At 41.5% G+C, this 19,611-nt stretch overlaps 1 protein-coding gene across 2 annotated transcripts in view; it reads right to left on the bottom strand.

The window, feature by feature from the left end:
- The window catches only part of FNDC7 (fibronectin type III domain containing 7), a 28,352-nt gene extending 14,096 nt beyond the window's left edge, over positions 1-14,256 (bottom strand). Inside the window, exons 1-5 of one of the 2 annotated variants that reach the window (XM_008566267.1) lie at positions 14,194-14,256; positions 13,677-13,695; positions 8,534-8,788; positions 7,300-7,560; positions 3,612-3,869 (exon numbers count right to left, since the gene is read on the bottom strand). In XM_008566267.1, the coding sequence (XP_008564489.1) occupies positions 3,612-3,869; positions 7,300-7,560; positions 8,534-8,788; positions 13,677-13,695; positions 14,194-14,256 (856 nt within the window). The remainder of the gene's footprint in view (positions 1-3,611; positions 3,870-7,299; positions 7,561-8,533; positions 8,789-13,676; positions 13,696-14,193) is intronic. The other variant, XM_008566275.1, reaches the window with a different exon arrangement.
- Between the last annotated feature and the right edge of the window lie 5,355 nt (positions 14,257-19,611).

Here is a 19,611-nt window from a genome sequence, read left to right as displayed (position 1 = left end):
TGAAAGGGCCAGCCCGGTGGCGCACTGCTACGGTGCACCGCTTAGGAGCGCGGCGGCGCTCCCGACGAGGGTTCGGATCCCACATACGGACTGGTTCCCGCTCACTGGCTGAGCGAGGTGCGGGCGCGACGTCAAGGGTTGCGATCCCGTTGCTGGTCCCGGTCCGGTACGGGCGCGACACTGAGGGTTGCGATCCGTTGCCGGACACGAAAAAAGACAAAAAAAAGAAAAAAAAAAAAAAAGAATGTTTGGTGAAAGATTTGACCTCATCCAGAGATGAAACCAGTCTGGCCTGAGTGGAATAGTGAATAACCCAGAAGTTGTTTGTTTTTTTTTTTTTAAAAGATGACTGGTAAGGGGATCTCAACCCTTGGCTTGGTGTTGTCAGCACCATGCTCAGCCAGTGAGCAAACCGGCCATCCCTATATAGGATCCGAACCCGTGGCCTTGGTGTTATCAGCACCGCACTCTACCAAGTGAGCCACAGGCCGGCCTGAAGTTGTTTGTTTTTTGAGATAAAAAGTAGTCATCATTCATTGTGCTCTCTATTAAAATTTTCTCTAATTTTTCCAACAATTATCATTTTACAATTGAGGAAACTGAGGCTCATAGAGCTTAGGAGAATTGCTCAAGCTCACAGAGCTAGGAAGGGATGGAGGTGGATCTTTCTGGGGGTTTGTGTGTAGAGCCCCCATAGTACAGACAGTTCTGCCAACAGCAGCCTCTCATGCACTGAATGACAGAACGCATTCTCATGCCCGTTCCATCCTCCAGGGAGCACTGTAAGTAGAAACTTAAAATACTAGATGCTATAGACAAGGAACAAATCAAATAATTTGTTCAGTGCAAACCAAGGAGAATCCTCAGATGTCCTAAAATTTATCTCACATAATACATGCTAGACTATGTCAGAAACAGGCATCAATTGCCTTGGTTAATATTGCCTGTTTTTCTGTGTTAAGGCAATTGTCTCATTTATCCAGGAGTAGCATGGAATGAACTCTTCTGAAGGAATACATTGAAATGAGGTTTATAACGGAACCCCCTACTACAACCAGGCACCCTGTGCTAGCACCTTGGGGCCTGCTTGGGGACCTGGGGCATGGAGAAGAGGACTGGACCCCCCCCCAACAACCTGGCACACTGTGCCAGTGCCTCGGGACCCACTCAGGGACCCAGAGCTTGGAACCGGAGATCAGACACTCTCCACAACCAGGCACACTGCCAGCACCACAGAGCAGGCCAAAAACATCTCCACGTGGGTGGCCCACCACAGCCACCACGACAACCATGGCTGCTGCGAAGGCAGCTAGATGCCACAACCACCATGCAGATCATCTGCCAGCCACTGGAGTGAGTTGACACAAGGAGAGTCACCAGCAGAAATAAAGAAAGGAGGAGGATGTCTGTCTCCACAGAGCCCATTTCATAGTGACGGAAGAGACATCTGCTCTATGATAGTATTGGGGGACCTGATCATGCCTCTCAGCGTTGGACAGATCATTTGGGCAGCAAATCAACGGAGTAACCATTATTCTTACAGAGGGTGAGAAGACATCTGGGGTGATTAGAGGGGGGAGGGGGAGAGAAAGGGGGAGGGGGAGAGAAAGCGGGATGGGGAGGGATTGGACAAGGGGCATGAAGAATAATTACAATTTGTAACAATATATATGCTAGTAATATTGATTTGATCAACATATCTCAATGTTGAACCCCCAAAATATGTATAATAAATTTTGATTCAATAAAAATTAAAAAAAAAAAGAAATGAAGTTTATTCGTTCAAGCCTTGAGCCTTTAAAATTTTAGTCATCTCCAATGGAAATTTTCTTAAAATATATTACACATTTCTAGGCCCCAGGAAACACATAGTACTTTCTAAATGTAGTTCTTTCATTGAGAAATCAAAGTTGTTTCTAAGATCACAACTGATTGTGTTATACACAAACTACAGTGGTACCTCCTGGACTGATAAGTGTGCAGGACTATTTCAGTAGCACCTAACCCTGAATGCACATTACAATTACCTGGGGAGATTTTACAAACTATACATATTCAGAATCTATTCTAAGCAACTCCAGTTTAATTGGTCTTAGGTGAGACCTGGTACTGGCATTTTATAAAAGCTCCCCAGATGCTCTTAACACGCCCAAGATGGAAAAACACTGGGTAGTTTTCTGCTGCATTAAATGACTAACTCAGAACTGTTACGCTTTTGAAAGTGGTTATTACTTCTTTTCTCACTCTCAGCAATCCCATCCTCATAACCACTTCTAATGTATCATCCACATTAAATTATAGTTGTCAAAAGAGAAGCCAAATGACCAAGTTTGTTATCAGTGACCTTAATTTAACATGACTCTAAGAAACTGTGGGTATGTGGGATTGGGTGTATTTTTTCCTGAGTAGAGCCTATTGGCCTGATGACAGCTCCTTTCCTCTCTGCTCAGAAGCCTTTTAAACTTAGAACGATGTAATTCGGTTAGATAAAGTGGACATTATTGTAATTACATACGTTATCTTTGGCTTAGAGGATTGAAATCAGGCAAACTTGAGCGTGAATCCCAGCTCTACTACCACTTACTAACAGTGTACCCTTGGGAACATTATTTAACCTCTCTGAGCTTCAATTATATGAAAAAGGAGATAATAGAGCCTACCTCACTGAGTTATCATGAGAATTAAATAAAAGAATGTATTTATAGTGCCTGAGATATAGTAGGTTTTCACTATATGTTAGTTTCCATCCCCCACCACAGATATTTCTAAATAGAAGAGTAAACCTCCGCATATGTATGTCTTTATGTCTCTGATAAGAATGAAAATGGAAAAATATCTAAACACATATTCAGAACTAGAAATATCCTACCTTTATCTTTTTTTTTTTTAAGATGACTGGTAAGGGGATCTTAACCCTTGACTCGGTGTTGTCAGCACCACGCTCAGCCAGTGAGCTAACCGGCCATCCCTATACGGGATCCAAACTTGTGGCGAAAAATATCTAAACACATATTCAGAACTAGAAATATCCTACCTTTATCTTTTTTTTTTTTAAGATGACTGGTAAGGGGATCTTAACCCTTGACTCGGTGTTGTCAGCACCACGCTCAGCCAGTGAGCTAACCGGCCATCCCTATACGGGATCCAAACTTGTGGCCTTGGTGTTATCAGCACCACACTCTCCTGAGTGAGCCACGGGCTTGCCCCTACCTTTATCTTTTAAAAATAGCTCCATCAAGCCTAGATCATGAAACATGACGTAAAGAAGAGGCAGTTATCTGTACTGCACAATTAGAGCTGTGTATAACTCAAACTGGATCTTAGAATTTTTATATCCTTACAAAAGAAAAAGAAAAAAACTAATTAATAAAAGATCTAGAATAGGAGCCAGGCCTCCTAATTTTCAAAGAAGTGCTTTTTGCAATGCACAATATCTGGTTTCACTATCAATATTATTCCAACTCATCAGAATGTTCAACTCAATGCTTTCATTGAGACCGGCTTTCGTTTTCACTCTTTCCAGAGTGTTCTAGAACACAGTCAGATATTATCTGTTTCCCTTATCACTTTGACTTGCCAGCCCTTCAGCGATCACAATCTTGTTTACATACCAGTTTTCAGGGTTGCTGCTGAAGATGATTCACTAGATCCAGCATCATTACTTGCTAAAACTGAAATCAGGTACTCAGTTCCACATTGGAGGGAGGAGATGGTGCAGGAACTAAAAGTTGTACTACAGCTCAGCTCTGAAGAGTCACTCAAAGCCATCACAGTATAGTTGAAAGCTCCTTCTGTTGGTGCCCACGAAACAGATGCCTTCAGGGTCCCACTATCAAAAGAGACTTGAATGTTGGCAGGGGCATGAGGACCTATATTTTTGAGAAACAGTTAAGATTTTGTAATAGCCTCAAGAACCCAAGTAAGATTTGGTTTAACAATGTTGTGGAGCTCAGAGGATAAGTTGCCCCAATAATTGGATAATTACAAGTGTTCAAAGCATAAAATTGGAATTCAGGATACCTGAGAACAGGTAACACATCTGCCATTAACTATACAAATCCATAATTAGCTATGTGACCTTGACCATATTAATCGTTTTGTTATTTGGTAATATTTTTCTCATCTGTAAAATGGATCTAATAAGATCAGTGCCTAACAGGTGTTAAAAAAGCATATTTTCAATGAATGAATGAATGAATATACTATTTGACAAGTGGTTAGAAGAATTAAGCGAAATTATAAAAGTGAAGGGCTAAAAGGGCCATGTGAGTATGATGTTATTCAGTGATAGTCCAAATATTTTCTCTATTATTGATTGATGAAGCTAAACATATCTCTTCTTCACTTTTGAACATGTACTAAGACTTTTACTGTAATAGCTTTTAAGTCATAATTGTTTCTAGAGGAGCAGACTTTCTTTCCATTCTAAATCAAAGGCAAGGAAGGAGAGTATCAAGTGTCATGATCAAACATTAAGGCAGTCATTTGTTTATGTATTTGTTTGTTTGTTTATCTATCTATTTAGGCAGCTGGCAGGTATGGGGACCTGAACTCTTTTTTTTTTTTTTTCCTTTTTGTCTTTTTCCGTGTCCGGCAACGGATCGCAACCCTCAGTGTCGCCCCCGTACCGGACCGGGACCGGCAACGGAATCACAACCCTCAGCGTTGCCCCCGCGCCTCGCTCAGCCAGTGAGCGGGAACCGGCCTGTATGTGGGATCCGAACCCTCGGCGGGAGTGCCACCGCGCTTCCCAAGCGGCGCACTATAGCAGTGCGCCACCGGGCCGGCCCCGGGGACCTGAACTCTTGACCTTGGTGTTACAAGGCCATGCTCTAACCAACTGACCTAACTGGCCAGCTCAAGGCAGTCTTCTAGTGTCTCTAAAGCACTTTCCCTTATATTCTTATAAATATGCCTCCCTTTCTTTAGGGTTATCCCATTTAAAAAGCTTGAGGAGGTGTCCTCCTGGGCTGAGGAGGAGAAAAGTTGGCCTCAATTCTCCTTTGGAACCCTGCTATAACAAAGACCACCCAGCAGGCTTTCAAAAACTTTTGGACAGCCTGTGAACAGAAAGCAGCATCTCTTTGGACACATCTGGGGTAAACAGAAAAGGCCTTTTTGAGGATACATGGACCTAACTCATTCTCTGAAAAGCAGGCACCTGCCATGTTTCTCTCATAGGCCATCCTGACAGGCTCTTCTCCACCTGCATGTCAACATGTCTGCAGAGGCAGGTCTACTTTGGGGTAGTGCTAGGCCCAAGGCTAGCAGTGGTAGCCTGTAGTGTTTTAGGACACCCTGCTTTTCCCACATGGGGCACGGGAGAACTAGGAAAAATAGATAGAGTAACGTGAGGTTTTTATGGGTTCAGTTGGGTCTCCCGCAAATTCATGTTACACTTCTAAACCCTAGTACTTTCAGAATGAGACCTTATTTGGAAATAGGGTCATAGCAGATGCAATGACCCTGCTATGGGTCATTGTTTAAGATCAGTTAAGATGAGGTCATTAGGGCGGGCCCTAATCCAGTATTACTAATGTCCTTAAAAAGAAATTTACACACAGACATATGCATATAGGGCAAATGCCATGTGAACATGAAGATGGCCATTTACAAGCCAAGGAGAAAGCCTGGAATAGAGCCCGCAGAAGGAACCAACCCTGCCAACACCTTGATTTCAGACTTAATAGCCTCCAGAACAGTGAAACAATAAATTTCTGTTGTTTAAGCCACCCAGTTGGTGGTACTTTGTTATAGCAGCCCTAGAAAACTGATACAGAGGCTAAATCCAAATTCTCCAAAGTTTTTTAGAACATAGGGAAACAAGTGGAGGGGAGGCTTTAAGAAACCAGTCATCTCTAGGAGCTGGTTCTCTCGGTTCCCAGCATCTGATATGGATGCTCCTCCTGTACCACCCTGTGCCCACACATCTTCTATCAAAGCACCCATTACACGGAAATGAACTGTTGAGTTGTGCTTTGATCTCTCCTTGGACACATCAGTTCTTTGAGTGTAAAAATCATGCTTTATTTGATTTTGTATTCTCATCAGCGAAACTACGCCCAGCACATAGTGGACCCTCAATAAATGTTTGAAGAGGTAAAGAAGGAGGGGGGGGGAGAGGGAGGGAGGGGGAGGGGGAGAGAGGGACGGACGGAGGGAGTAAAGAGAAAGGTAAGGGAAGAGAAAGAAAAGAGAAAAAAAGAAAAGACAGCCTAGGCAAAGGACTAGGGAGACTGGTCTATCACAGACAGTCTGATTCACCAAGCCCATCATAAATCCCCTTGGGGCTACTTGCTATGTTTTCTCCCTAGAGAAGTATAACAAAATGCAAACCTTTCTCTTCTCCCTACATTTCTGCCTTGGCTCACAGACAATTGGGCCTTCATTGCCTTCCAATTCCAGGGAAAGTTGGAGAGAAAACATTTCTGGATTCTTTCCACCTTTTCCTTGGACTTCCCCAAGGGATGAAACAGCTAATCTGGTTGGTGAGAGTCTAACATCTGCTTAGGCCACATTGCCAGTGGACGGCTTACTCTGCCTCAAGAGAAGAATAAAACATGTCTCTGTCTCTGTCTGTCCCCTTCCCTCATTCCCTCTCATTCTTTTGGCTCACTCCAGAAGCTCAGTTTGGACTTCAGTTACTGTGCTGTAGGATCCCCTGGTTGGGGTACTCCTGGGGTGGGGTGGTGAGAGAACACACAACATGCTCTGGCTTCCCAGCCTACGATAGAGGAAAGGTGGTGGGAAGCCCTATATGTCAGCCTTGGCCTAAGTCAAGGCCTTTGGGAAATAGATGTGACACACTGATTCTCCCCAAGAATAAAGCACCATGACAGCAGAAACTTTGTTTTGTTTGCTGCTGTGTCTGTAGAACAATGCCAGCTGAAAGCTGGCACACACTCTCTAAGTGTTGAATAAATTAATTCCAGCTTGGCCCAATTCTTTTTGTTTACACTATCGGCCTGAACCCAGCAAGGGACAAGCGTGATTGGAAACCTAGCAAGAATCATCTCCTTCTGGGTGGTATTGAATGATATGCCGAACTTGAGGTGGATAGCAGAGGGGGAGGTGTCATACTCTATGAATTCTGAGCAGCATTTTTTTATGCATGCAGTAAGCATTTAAACTACTGAGGAGGAATAGTTAAGGCACTATAAGTAACTTCAAAATACATTTAAATAGCTGCTGCGAGCTACTCTGTTCTTATCACTTAACACTGCTCTTGACAGCTAAGCTGCACAGCCCCCTCATTAATCAAAAATGAGGTTGTCTGAGGCTGAGCTGAGAAGACCTTACTTGTTCTTTGATTACAGGTGGAGTCATCTCCAGGGATTCCATTGGCATTCCATGCATAGGCCTTTATGGTGTAGAGAGTCCCGGCATCTAAACTGGTGAATGTCAAGGAGGTGTTTGTAGTATTCTCTTTCCATATTGTACCCAAGCCATTGGCTTGCATAATGGACACAGAGAACCCAATTGCCATATATACGGCTTCCCACTGCACAAGAATAGAATCTGGACTTGGACAGCTTACTTCTAGAACTGGTGCAGCCAACACTAAAAAAACAAAAACACATACATTTGTGTTACAGAAGTCCAAGAGAGGATAATTCAAATATAGAAATAAGTAAATTGAGGTTGATTAGCAAATAATTATAAAAGAATTTTAAAAAGTAAAAGTTTTCATGGCAGAGTTCCATTAAATAATTGTTATTTAAGTGTGTATTAATCATAAATGACTTTGCAGATGAACTGGGAACAGAGAAACTCTAGATATTAGGTACTACTTTCAACTGGAAATTGGTCAGAAATTACGTAAAACATCTTATAATCATAATATAAATCACAGGGGGAAATGATGTTTAAACTATTGAATGTGTACATAACTTTTCAGAAATATGCCTAGGTACAATTTTGTCAACTCAATTTAAGGAATGCTGATGACAAACTCCAAATGTTTTTATTCATTAACATATATGCCATGCCGTCAAAGTGCAGCAAAATTCCTACTATGTGTTCTTTATTTGGATGGTTAAAAACAGAAATCCCCCCCTTTTTTTTTTTTTTCCTTTTTGTCTTTTTTCGTGTCCAGCAACGGATCGCAACCCTCGGTGTCGCGCCCGTACTGGACCGGGACCGGCAACGGGATCGCAACCCTCGGTGTTGCACCCGCACCTCGCTCAGCCAGTGAGCGGGAACCGGTCTGTATGTGGGATCCGAACCCTCGGCGGGAGCACCGCCGCACTCCCAAGCGGCGCACTGTAGCAGTGCGCCACCGGGCCGGCCCAGAAATCCCTTTTACAGAGATTTAAAAGCAGAGATGCTTTTAAAGATGCCCAGAAATGGGCTTTATTTTCCAAGGCAAAGCATCTGGCATTTTATACCACCTCCTGCAAAGATACCCAGGTTTCCTATGGGCCCTGAATTGTAGGCACTCATGTGACACCAAATTACATTATGCATTTGCTGCACTGGTATGACTCACTCAGGTCACAAGCAAATGCTCAACCGAGGACGAACATTCCACTACCTGTCTTTGCCTGCTTTGGAGGTGATTCCTGGCTTCTCCCCATAGCACTGATGGATTTGATAGTGATTGTGTACAAGGTCGCAGCCTTCAGGCCTGTCACAGTGCCTGGGGAATTGGCCACCATGGTTTCAATGACTGTGTCCCCGTCTTCAGCTGTGAGGAGGTAACTGGTGGCCCCTGGCACTGTAGCCCATTCTACAGTGATACTGTTGCTGATTTTTGAATATGCCTGATTAATAGTGGGTATTTCAGGAGCTGAAAGATATTGGGAAGTTGTACATTAGCCAGGATATATACAAGGATTACTTCTTCCATCATTTTACTCTTCTTCAAGGACTCAGATCCCCATACTGGCCAGCAGCCAAAAACACGAAACAAAAAAACCCAATCAAACATTTTACTCTTCAAACTAAATTATTCTCATGCCATCCTTCAAACATAAGCTTTGCCCATATTTCCCCCAGATCAAGGAAAAACAGAGAAAAAGGAAGGCAAAGCTATCTCCAGAAGAGAGCCAGAAAGCTCAGACCTCTCATTCAGGGATGGGATTTCAAAGAGGTTTTGCCCAGTTGTCTGTGGAGTAATTTGCACTTTTTGTACCTCTAAAAGAGTAAAAAGAGAGTGGGAAGTGATTGAGGGAAAAAACTCTGACAGGTGGGAATGACTGAGGGACTTTATTACAGAGGATTCTACTCTAGTTTGGTGTTCTGTGAAGTTTCCAGGCTGCTTTGCCAATGATCCCCCCTCCTGTCCCACAGCTGTGCTACAGCTGCCTCCAGCTGGGACCACCTCTGTGCCCCTACCTCTGCCCAATGGCTGTGGTCACTCCCTCATGCACCTTGCACATTTCCCAAATGGCATTTAAGGTAAAGGAAGAAGGAAGGAGAATTGAATTCTTTGTTATAATTACGCCATACTACTTTCTTTTGTATTATCAGAGTAGAACAATTTTCAGATTCTTCTGTATATAATAAAAATAAGCTTATTATCCCTTTCTCTACAGAACATTTGCCTCAGCATAAGAACGAGATGCTGTGGTCCCACTTCACTTGTTCACTTGTGCCTGGCCATGGTTTGCCAGGGGGATATAAATGCTTATGTCATGAGCTTACACAAGGCACTCCTGTATTTTGGTTATGGGGTAGGAGATATAGTATGGTTGTCAGATTTACTACTTTACAAAAATCCACAGACACAAAAATGTCCTGGATGTAGGAGATTCAAGTAGAAGAAAAGGTCAAATGAAAATAGCTGGGTTTTGGGCCGGCCCGGTGGCGCACTGGATAGTGCGCCGCTTGGGAAGCGCGGCAGTGCTCCCGCCCGAGGGTTCGGATCACACGCACCCAAAAAAAGCTAGTAGGGAAACTTGCCAGAATTTGAACCCAGATCTGCCAAAACTCCAAAGTCAGACCATAATTGTGTCTCCCAGTGTGTAAATATCTATCAAATACTTTGTGCACATGTGTGAACATGCCAAACTTTGAATGATTTAAGTATAACCTGTATTTTAATACTTAGGACAGCATCATAAAATTAATTTCTAAATGAATATTGAAATTTATCCAGTTTCTATGTTTAGCAATTGGTGTTAATTTACCTCTCATAAGTGCTAGAAAGGTTCTACAATACCTCCTCCAGCCCTTTTATACTATTCAAGCTTTTTATTAGCCCTAATGTTGATTGCCTTCCCAGGGCATCTACTAGTTTGAGTATAATTTGTCTAATTAAATTTAAAGAAGAGATGTTTCAGGGAGCACCATTTCATCATTTCCTCTTAAACTCTATGCTGTGGACTTTAATGAGGACCTAAACCCCATCTTAACCCAGCCTTAGTTTCAGCACAGATGAGCTGTGCTTGTTAAGACAGTCTTCAGTTGTCTAAAACTGGCCCTTGGGCTTTTATGTTTAACATATTTCATTTGCTGGGTAAAATTACTATATGTCAAATTCAAAACTAAAAGGCAAAACAAACAAAACTGTAGGGCAAAGAGGGAGAAAGAATAAATACAGATGTGTGATTTGCCAGTATTATCTCCTCCGTCTCCTGCAGCCAAATCCCTACTAGCATGATACAGACAACTCTCTCCTTCTGTACCAATAGCCCAGAAAGTTGGCTTTGGCAGCATCTCAGAAATAACCATGTTGAAAAAATGAACAAAGTCTCCACTGTGCACTGCCAGACATTCCTTGAACATCACCCAGGACTGTCTCTTTTGCCATAGAAAGACAATTTTGATAGTTGTATATGATGGCCTGCTCTTCTTAGCCATTTGCCAGTTGAAGCTGATTTTGCAGGAAGAACTTATGTCCCCTCTCCCCCTTGCAAAATATAAAGCCCCAGCAGGGGGGCTCCCCATTTCATCCCACTCTCACACACATCCCTCTTCTGCTCCCCCAGTTATTTGTCCTGTGCACAATGCCTCTTTCCTCTGATAGTTTGATGTCTCTCAACTCCTTTTGTTTCCTTTGTTCCCACAGTTTATCATATCTCCTACATTAGCCAGTCCTGCTCATTGAAGGAACTAACTTCCTGGGAAAATGACAACCAAACTAGCCATAGACATAGGAGGCCTGCTAGTGCATTCATGGAGTGGTTTGAATGGCATCTAAAAGGCTAGCATGACACAAACTATCTCCACACCGTCCTGTCACAGGGCCCGAGGATGCCACAAAACTTGCCCCATTGAACGGAGCTAGGAGAGGCGCATTCGCCTGGAAAGAGTAATGCAGAAAGCCAGTATCAGCAGAATGAAACTCAGGGTGTGTGGTGGAAAAATAGCAAAGGATTTGGATTCAGGAATTCTGGGATTGAACCCTGGCTCTGCTATTTACTTTCATTTGTGGCCACGTGTGAGTCATTTAACCTCTTCTAGTCTCAGTTTTCTCCCTTGAGAAATGCAGAATATTAGTAATACCTACATGGTAGGATTTACTCTGAAACATAAAATACCTACATTTTAGGATCATTGTAAAGATTAAGTGATATGGTGTATGTTAAAGCACTTTGAAAGTATGCATGCGTGCGTGTGTGTGTGTGTGTGTATGAAAGTATGCATGCGTGCGCGTGTGTGTGTGTGTGTGTGTGTGTGTGTACACCAAGATGAGCAAGTTTTAATGGGTTTTGAAAAGCCAGACCATATGGAGTGGTGCCAGTGAGAGTGAGATTCTGGGTAGTCTGGGGCACAAACAGGCTGGAGAGATGTGTTGCCTGTCTTACAGTTGGTTCTAGGGCAGGCTCTGACCAGCACCAGCAATGAAAGATCAATGACTCTGTACTATGTTCCCCTGTAAGAGATGAGCAGATTGAGTGACAGGTATAGGGCTCCATAAAGTAGCAATACTTCCTTACTCTTTCTTACTTTTTTGTTTAGCCTACTTACAAGATTGATGAAAGAGAAAACTTTATTTCCTGGATGTGCAGCCAACCACTCTGATCAGTCAAAAATGAAACCCTTTGATTCTCAGCATCTGTTCATTCTACCAACTCAAAGAGATCTAAATTAGCCCATGAGGCCCCAGTGGCCAGGCACAGATGAACAGCTGATGCCAGGGACCAAAGAGAATCAAAATACATATACCTAAAACGAAATATTTGATACAGCATAAATAAAACATATCCCATCTTTTGAAAAGAAAGGATGAATCAATTAACAGCATCAACAGTGTGGATGCTGTGGGGACAAAAATGGGGCCCATTCTGAGGGCTTTCTGTGTCCTGGATGTGCTAGGACCTTGTAAGAGAAGACAGAGCTAAGTTTTCCCACCCAAAGGCTACTTACTAAAGAAAAATTACTTTGTATATGACCAAGCAGTCCTTCTGATAGCTTTCTAACCAATTCTGAAGGTCTCTTAAAATATGGCAAGAGAATAAGAATAAAACAAGAAATAATTTTTAAAACCTATTGTATATGCATGGATTTTATGAAATTTTATCGCTTGGCTATATATAAATTTTATATATAGCCAAATTTTTTAATTATCTTAATTCCACTTCCTTTTCTGTGGTGTAGACAAAATAACAAAAACTGTTCTAATTCATGTTGAATCACTGTGAGAGTTTATTGGTGATATAAGTGGTATTATGTGGTTCCTATAGATAATCTAAATCCCATTAAACATAAATTTATATTCCAGGGATTTAGATTTCTAGAATGTATGAGCTAGGAGAGGCCTTTAAACAAGTTATTTTTGCTTTCAGTCATTTATTCAAGAAAAATGGTGATCAAATCTTTTTGAAAGAAAGCCCCTTTTCAGCTCTGAGTTACCGTTGTCTTTATCTTAAAAATGCACTATCAGAGGCCGGCCCGTGGCTCACTCGGTAGAGTGCGGTGCTGATAACACCAAGGCCGCGGGTTTGGATCCTATATAGGGATGGCCAGTTCGCTCACTGGCTGAGCGTGGCGCTGACAACACCAAGTCAAGGGTTGAGATCCCCTTACCGGTCATCTTTTTAAAAAAAAAAATGCACTATCAGAAGTGTAAAGTCCTTTTTGATTAAAGTAGGGAATCTTGACAATTTAATTTAATCACATACAGCATTTCTAGTTTTCTTCTCTACTTCCCCAAAAGACAAATAACAAAAGTTATATAAATTAGGCTCTTCACTATTAGTGACTATGTTTTTATTTCTTTGACTGGAACGATGATCATTGTAGAATTTTACTCATGGCTAAGCATGTATGAGAAAATGCATGGCTAGGGCCGTCCCATGGCTCACTTGGGAGAGTGTGGTGCTGATAACACCATGGCCATGGGTTTGGATCCCTACATAGGGATGGCCGGTTAGCTCACTTGGGAGAGCGTGGTGCTGACAACACCAAGTCAAGGGTTAAGATCCCCTTACTGGTCATCTTAAAAAAAAAAAAAAAGAAAAGAAAATGCATGCCTGCATGACTCCATACATTGCCGTACTCAATAAGAATAAATTACAAGGACTTGTCTTTTAAGTTTGATACATTTCTTTGTTTTACCGGTTATCGTCTCCCCAGCACCTGATATAGTAGTTATCATCCAGGCTGAGTGCTCAGAAAATGTTAAACTTTTTTCTGAAAATATCCTTCATATTTTAGAGTAGCCCTCGAGTTGATGACGAAAAAGTAAGTCAAATACGCAGAAGGAAATCTTGCATGTCAGAAAATTTTACCTGTTTTTGCTGAAGCAACCTGAAAAGGAAAGTTTAGAAAGTTAGGACCAAAAGAAAAACACCATTTGGAAAAATGTAAGATATAAATCAGAGCAGTAATAAATTAATCACAACATTTTTATACAAAATGTGAGCAATCTTTCATTTCATGAGTATTTGTCTGCACAAATTTCGCAACACTCAACTCTACCACAAAGCAATTCTAAATAGAATTTAGAGGCTAGAAGCAGATCACATTACCATTTCATTTTTTCCTTTGAATCTGCCTATTGAAGTAAGTCAGTAGCTGCTGACAGATTTTCCAGAAATCTTTGTTCTTAAAATATAATGATAATCTTGTTTTCTTTCTCTAGTATATCACATTAAATTTCAAACATGCAAACATATACAATCTTGGTATGATACAAAAGTATTTTGATTTCTGTCTCCTCACTCCATAGTACTTCAAAATAGAGAAAGTTAAGGAATGTGTTTTTTCCCCCTAAATAGTTGCAGGTAGATGGAATGGTGAACTCACCATCTTAAGACAGATAAGACTGAATCCAATCAAAGACAAACATTTCTCCAGTCCACTAGCCATTCTGTTGGGCAGAGCACTCACATGACACAAAACAAAGTGATCAGGGTCCTCTTTGGTCCCCAGGAGGGCAGCACCGTTGGTCACTGCAATGTGAGGCTGTGATGCTGGGAACAGATCCTAGCAAGTAGCCGAGCTCCTCCCCTTCATTGTGGAGCTGACCTGTAACTAGGGGCACTGGGAGACTGGCAGAGACAGGTATTGCAAAGACTGAAAGAAAGAAGAGAGTTGGAGAAAGACATGCTAAGCAGGCCAAAAAAACTACTGTAACCTCAGTTTCAAGGTGATATGTAGAAAGCACTCCTTTTCTTTAAAAAAATTTCTTTTCTAGGGCCGGCCTGTGGCTCACTCAGGAGAGTGCTGTGCTGATAACACCAAGGCCACGGGTTTGGATCCTATATAGGGATGGCCAGTTAGCTCACTGGCTGAGCGTGGCACTGACAACACCAAGCTAAGGGTTAAGATCCCCTTACTGGTCATCTTAAAAAAAAAAAAAAACCTTCTCTAGATAAAAAGTTTACAAAGACATACAGAAAACTGTTGATACGGTGGGATGATCATTTTAAACTCAGGGAACATGACCAGCTTTAATTTTTGTTTTTCACTTTTATTTGTTGTTGTTCTAATTGTTGTTATTTCAGCCCAAAGTGATCAGTTTCACTATAGATAGCAATTTGCTGCAAAGCTTCAATATGTGAGAAGAAACGCAGGAGCATGTCCCTGCGCTGAGAATGATAGTGAGAGGCCCCTGATAAGCACATTAAATTCATCCATTCCCAGTACTACCCTGCAGTTCCAATACCTTTTATTTCCAGAGCCATCTTCCTCACTCAGGCTCTTAATAATAATGTGCATTTAATCTAACATTATAATATGTAATTCTAACAATAAACAAGTACATAAACAAAGAATAAACATAATTGACTGACTTGTCTGAAATCACACAAGTATTAAATGTCTGAGTTGGGATTAAAATTTATCAGTCTGTCCTTTGCTTCCATCTAAGATAAGACGAAAGGGACTGGATTTAACCTCTCTCACTTCAAGATTTATAACAAAGCTACAGTAATTAAGACAGGGTGATATTGGCATCAAGATAGATAAATAGATCAATAGGACAGAAAGTCCAAAAAAAGACTCACACATGTATGAACAATTGGTTTTCAACAAGGTGCAGAGGCGATCCAAAGGACAAAGGATAGACTTTTTTAACAAATGGTGATGGAACAATTGAATAACAATACACAAAAGACATGAACTAGGTCCATATCTCAGACCATATTTAAAAATTAACTCTAAATGGATCATAGATCTGAATGTAATATCTGAAACTATAAAATGCCTAGAAAAAAACATAAAAGAAAATCTTTATGACCTTAGGTTAGGCAAAGATTGCTTAGATACAACACTGAAAGCATGAATCATTTAAAAATTGGTAAGATGGACTTCATCAAAATCAAGAACTTCTACACTAATAAGGGAATAAAAAGACAGGCCACAGACTGGGGACAAATATTTACAAATCATATATCTGATAAAGGACTTGCATCCAGACTCTGTGTGTGTGTGTGTATTCTCAAAACTTAATAACAAGAAAACAACTCTTGAGCTGGATGGTTAGTTCACTTGATTAGAGCATGGTGCTGATTACACCAAGGTCAAGGATTTGGATCCCCATACTGACCAGCTGCCAAAAAACAAACAAAAAAAATTAGAAAGACTGACTATCCCCAGTGTTGATGAGGATGTGGATCAACCAGAAATCTCATATCTGGTAGGAATTTACATTTTACAATGATACAACCACTTTGGAAAACAATTTGGCTATTTCTTAAAAGTTTAAACACATACCTATTATATGACCCAATTATTCCACTCCTACATATTTGCCCAATAATGAAAGAGATGAAAGCTATGTCCACATAAAAACATACCCAAATATTCATAGTAGCATTATTATTTATTTATTTATTTATTATTCATTTTTTTAAAAGATGACCGGTAAGGGGATCTTAACCCTTGACTTGGTGTTGTCAGCACCACGCTCACCCAGTGAGCAAACTAGCCATCCCTATATAGGGATCTGAACCCGTGGCCTTGGTGTTAGCACCACACTCTCCCGAGTGAGCCACAGGCCAACCCCTATAGTAGCATTATTTTTAATAATCCCCAAATCATAAGCAAACCAAATGTCCATTTACAAGGTAAATAATAAATAAATGGAATATTTCTCAGCAGAAAGAATGAACTATTATGCACACAAAACAACATGGATGAATCTCAGAATAATTATGCTGAGTGAAAGAAGCCAGAGGCATCCCCCCAAAAGAATACAGATGGTTTTGTTTAATTACATAAATTTCTAGAAAATGCAAACTGCTCTAAAAACAGAAAGGAAATCAATGATTGCCTGCAGATGGAAAAGGGCAGAAAGAAGGGATTACAGAAGTCCAAGAGGAAACTTTTGGGGATGAAGGATACATTCATTATCTGAATTGTGGTGCTAGTTTCATGAGTGTATACATATGTCAAAACATATTGAGTTTATGCCTTAAATATATACAATTTATTATATGTCAGTTATACCTAAATATAGCTGTTAAAAAAAATTAGTCTAACTCCAAAACTCTAAGTTCCTTCCATTAAATCTCTCTTCCTGGGCCGAGCCTGTGGCGCACCCAGGAGAGTGCGGCGCTGGGAGCACCACAGGGCTCCCGCTACGGGTTTGGATCCTATATAGGGATGACTGGTGTACTCACAGCGCTCACTGGCTGAGCGCGGTGCAGCAGGTCTCAAAAAGGACAAAAATAAAATAAAATAAAATAAAAATTAAAAAAAATAAAATAAATCTCTCTTCCTTCCATTAAATCTCTCTGCCTTCCATGAGGGGGTACTATGAATTCAAGGCATTTTAGTTTGTGCATTCAACAAATATAAACAAACCAGAGCCCTCATGGAACATATGCTCTGGTAGAGAAAGGCCAAAATAACCAGTTAAAGTAATAAAATGTAATGTGTCAGGTATTGCTAAATGTTATGAAGAAAAATAGAGGAGTAACAGGAGAGAATATTGAGGCATAGAGTTCTACAGCAGTCAGGGAAGGCCTCTCTGGCAAACAGGTGCTTGAGCATAGGCCTGAGGGAAGTGTGGAAGTGAGTCCTTTGGAAATCTAGGAAAAGAGTGTACCAAGCAAAAGGAAGAGAAAGAGCAACGGACCTGAGGAGGAGAGGGCTTGATTAGATCAACTGAGCATTCATCCCTCTACCTGCAGGGAATGTTGGTGGCTGACAGCCCTAGATGAGTCTTTCTCTGTCTCTCTCTGAGACTTGCCTTTGGCTGATGAGAGCTGCTTTTTTTCAAAGTCACACACACACACACACACACACACACACACACACACACACACACACACGAGGAGAGGCAAGAGAGGCACCTGGAGTGAAAAATTTAAGGAAACACGCACTCTCCGGGTCACCTGAGCCCAGAGTTCCAGAGGTGGGAAGCACAAATCCCTCAAGTAGGTCATTGTGAGTGATGGTAAACGGGGTCACTCCTACATCCATCCTTGGTTCCAGTACCCATGTATTTTACCTGTTTGGGATACAGCATACTGCTCATTGATTTAGGGTATATACTGTGTCCTGAAGCATGAACCCCATGCTCACATTGTATTCTCTCCAAATGGTACCTTTCCCGAAACTTCAGCAGGTCACTGTTGAGGTTTATGGTCATAAATTTAAAGTCACCAGTCAGCATGATTGTATATGTTCTCTAGTCATGTTCAGTCACTTGTGTGCAGGCACAGAGAAGGCTGACAGTTGCACTGAACTTAGATTGGGGTATTACTAGACAAGTATGATAGAGATAGACAGTAGCAAGGGAAGTGACGGTGTCTACAGGGAAGTGATTTATAATATTGGACAGTGGAAACTGAGCTGGGTAAGCAAGGAACTGAGGCTTGCAGTGCCTCACTGCAGCAGAGAGAGAAAAAGGGGGCTGCAAAAGAGAGAAAAGTTGGCAAGAGCAATAGATTGGAGGACCCAGGGGAGCTAAAGAATTCCTGGAGTGGATATTAGAAGAGATGAGTAGGAAATATAGGAGATGGAGATTAGAGAATAGGATGTTTGAAATGGAAACTGTGGAGAAGTTTCAGTTATTGATAATGGCCACTTCTGTAATGTAACCATGGGAATTAGCAGCTGAGGTCAGGTAGAGGAGAAAATCATTGGAGGACAGGTGGTCAAGAAATTGAGAGGCCTGAGTATTGGAAATATTGTTCAATGGATATTGGAATCATTAAGAATTATGGCAGGGGTAGTGAAAAAAGAGGTATTGAGCCATCTGTTAAACTCTGTAAGTATTAAAATACGGGGGAGTGTATTAGGCTGTTTCTGTTGCTTAATAACAAAGTAATCCGGAACTGGGTAATTTGTAAAAAAGCAAAATTTATTGATTACAGTTTCAGAGGCTGGGAAGTCCAAAGTCCAGGGAACACATCTGGTGAGGGCGTTCTTTGGTTATGGCTTTACAGCAATGCAGGGGTCTCTTGTGGCAGAAAATGGCGGAGCAGAGAGAGAGAGGTCGTTGTGGGCTTTCCTTTTAAAGCCCTCAGAACCACGTCCACGACCTCCATTAAACCATCAAATTAATCACCTCTTCAAGGCCACACCTATCAATTATAATAGTATTTCCCGCCCTCTTAACACTGTCACAGTGGGAACCAAACCTCCAACACATTAAACTTTGGGAGGACACAATTCAATCTACTGCAGGGAATATCTTTCAAGGTCTATGGATAATATAAACAATGGAGGGACAGTGGATACTATAATATGATGACGTGAGCTTTAAAGGAGCTAGGAAGTTTAGGAAAGAGGGAGAAACATTGGTTTGGCAGTATAATTATTTTTAAGAAATGAGAAGATGATTATAATATTAGCAACTATTTCTGGCTAATGTCAACTTCTTGGTTGTTGTCAAAATATGCAGTGTTACTACTGAACAATTCCATTGGGAAACAATGCAAATAAAGCAGGTGTTTTTGTAATGTGAATTTACTTTAAACCTTTGAAATACTAAATTTACCAGCTGCCTGAAGTTCTTTTAAGAACAGGATTCTGCAAAGCAGTAAATGCATGAAAATTTAGGTACTGAGGGGAATGGATTTAAGACAACCAAGAGGGGAAACAGCTATGAGAGTGAGTCTATTTAAACATCATTAGTGGGGCTGGCCCGGTGGCGCACTGGATAGTGCGCCGCTTGGGAAGCGCAGCGGCGCTCCCGTCCGAGGGTTCGGATCCCACATACAGACCGGCTCCCGCTCACTGGCTGAGCGAGGCGCGGGAGCAACACCGAGG

This window comes from Galeopterus variegatus, unplaced genomic scaffold (genome assembly GCF_000696425.1).
Source record: "Galeopterus variegatus unplaced genomic scaffold, G_variegatus-3.0.2 Scaffold16, whole genome shotgun sequence".
Classification (NCBI taxonomy): domain Eukaryota; kingdom Metazoa; phylum Chordata; class Mammalia; order Dermoptera; family Cynocephalidae; genus Galeopterus; species Galeopterus variegatus.
The sequence above is the reverse complement of the archived record's forward strand: the minus strand, read 5'-3'. Positions and strand labels throughout refer to the sequence as shown.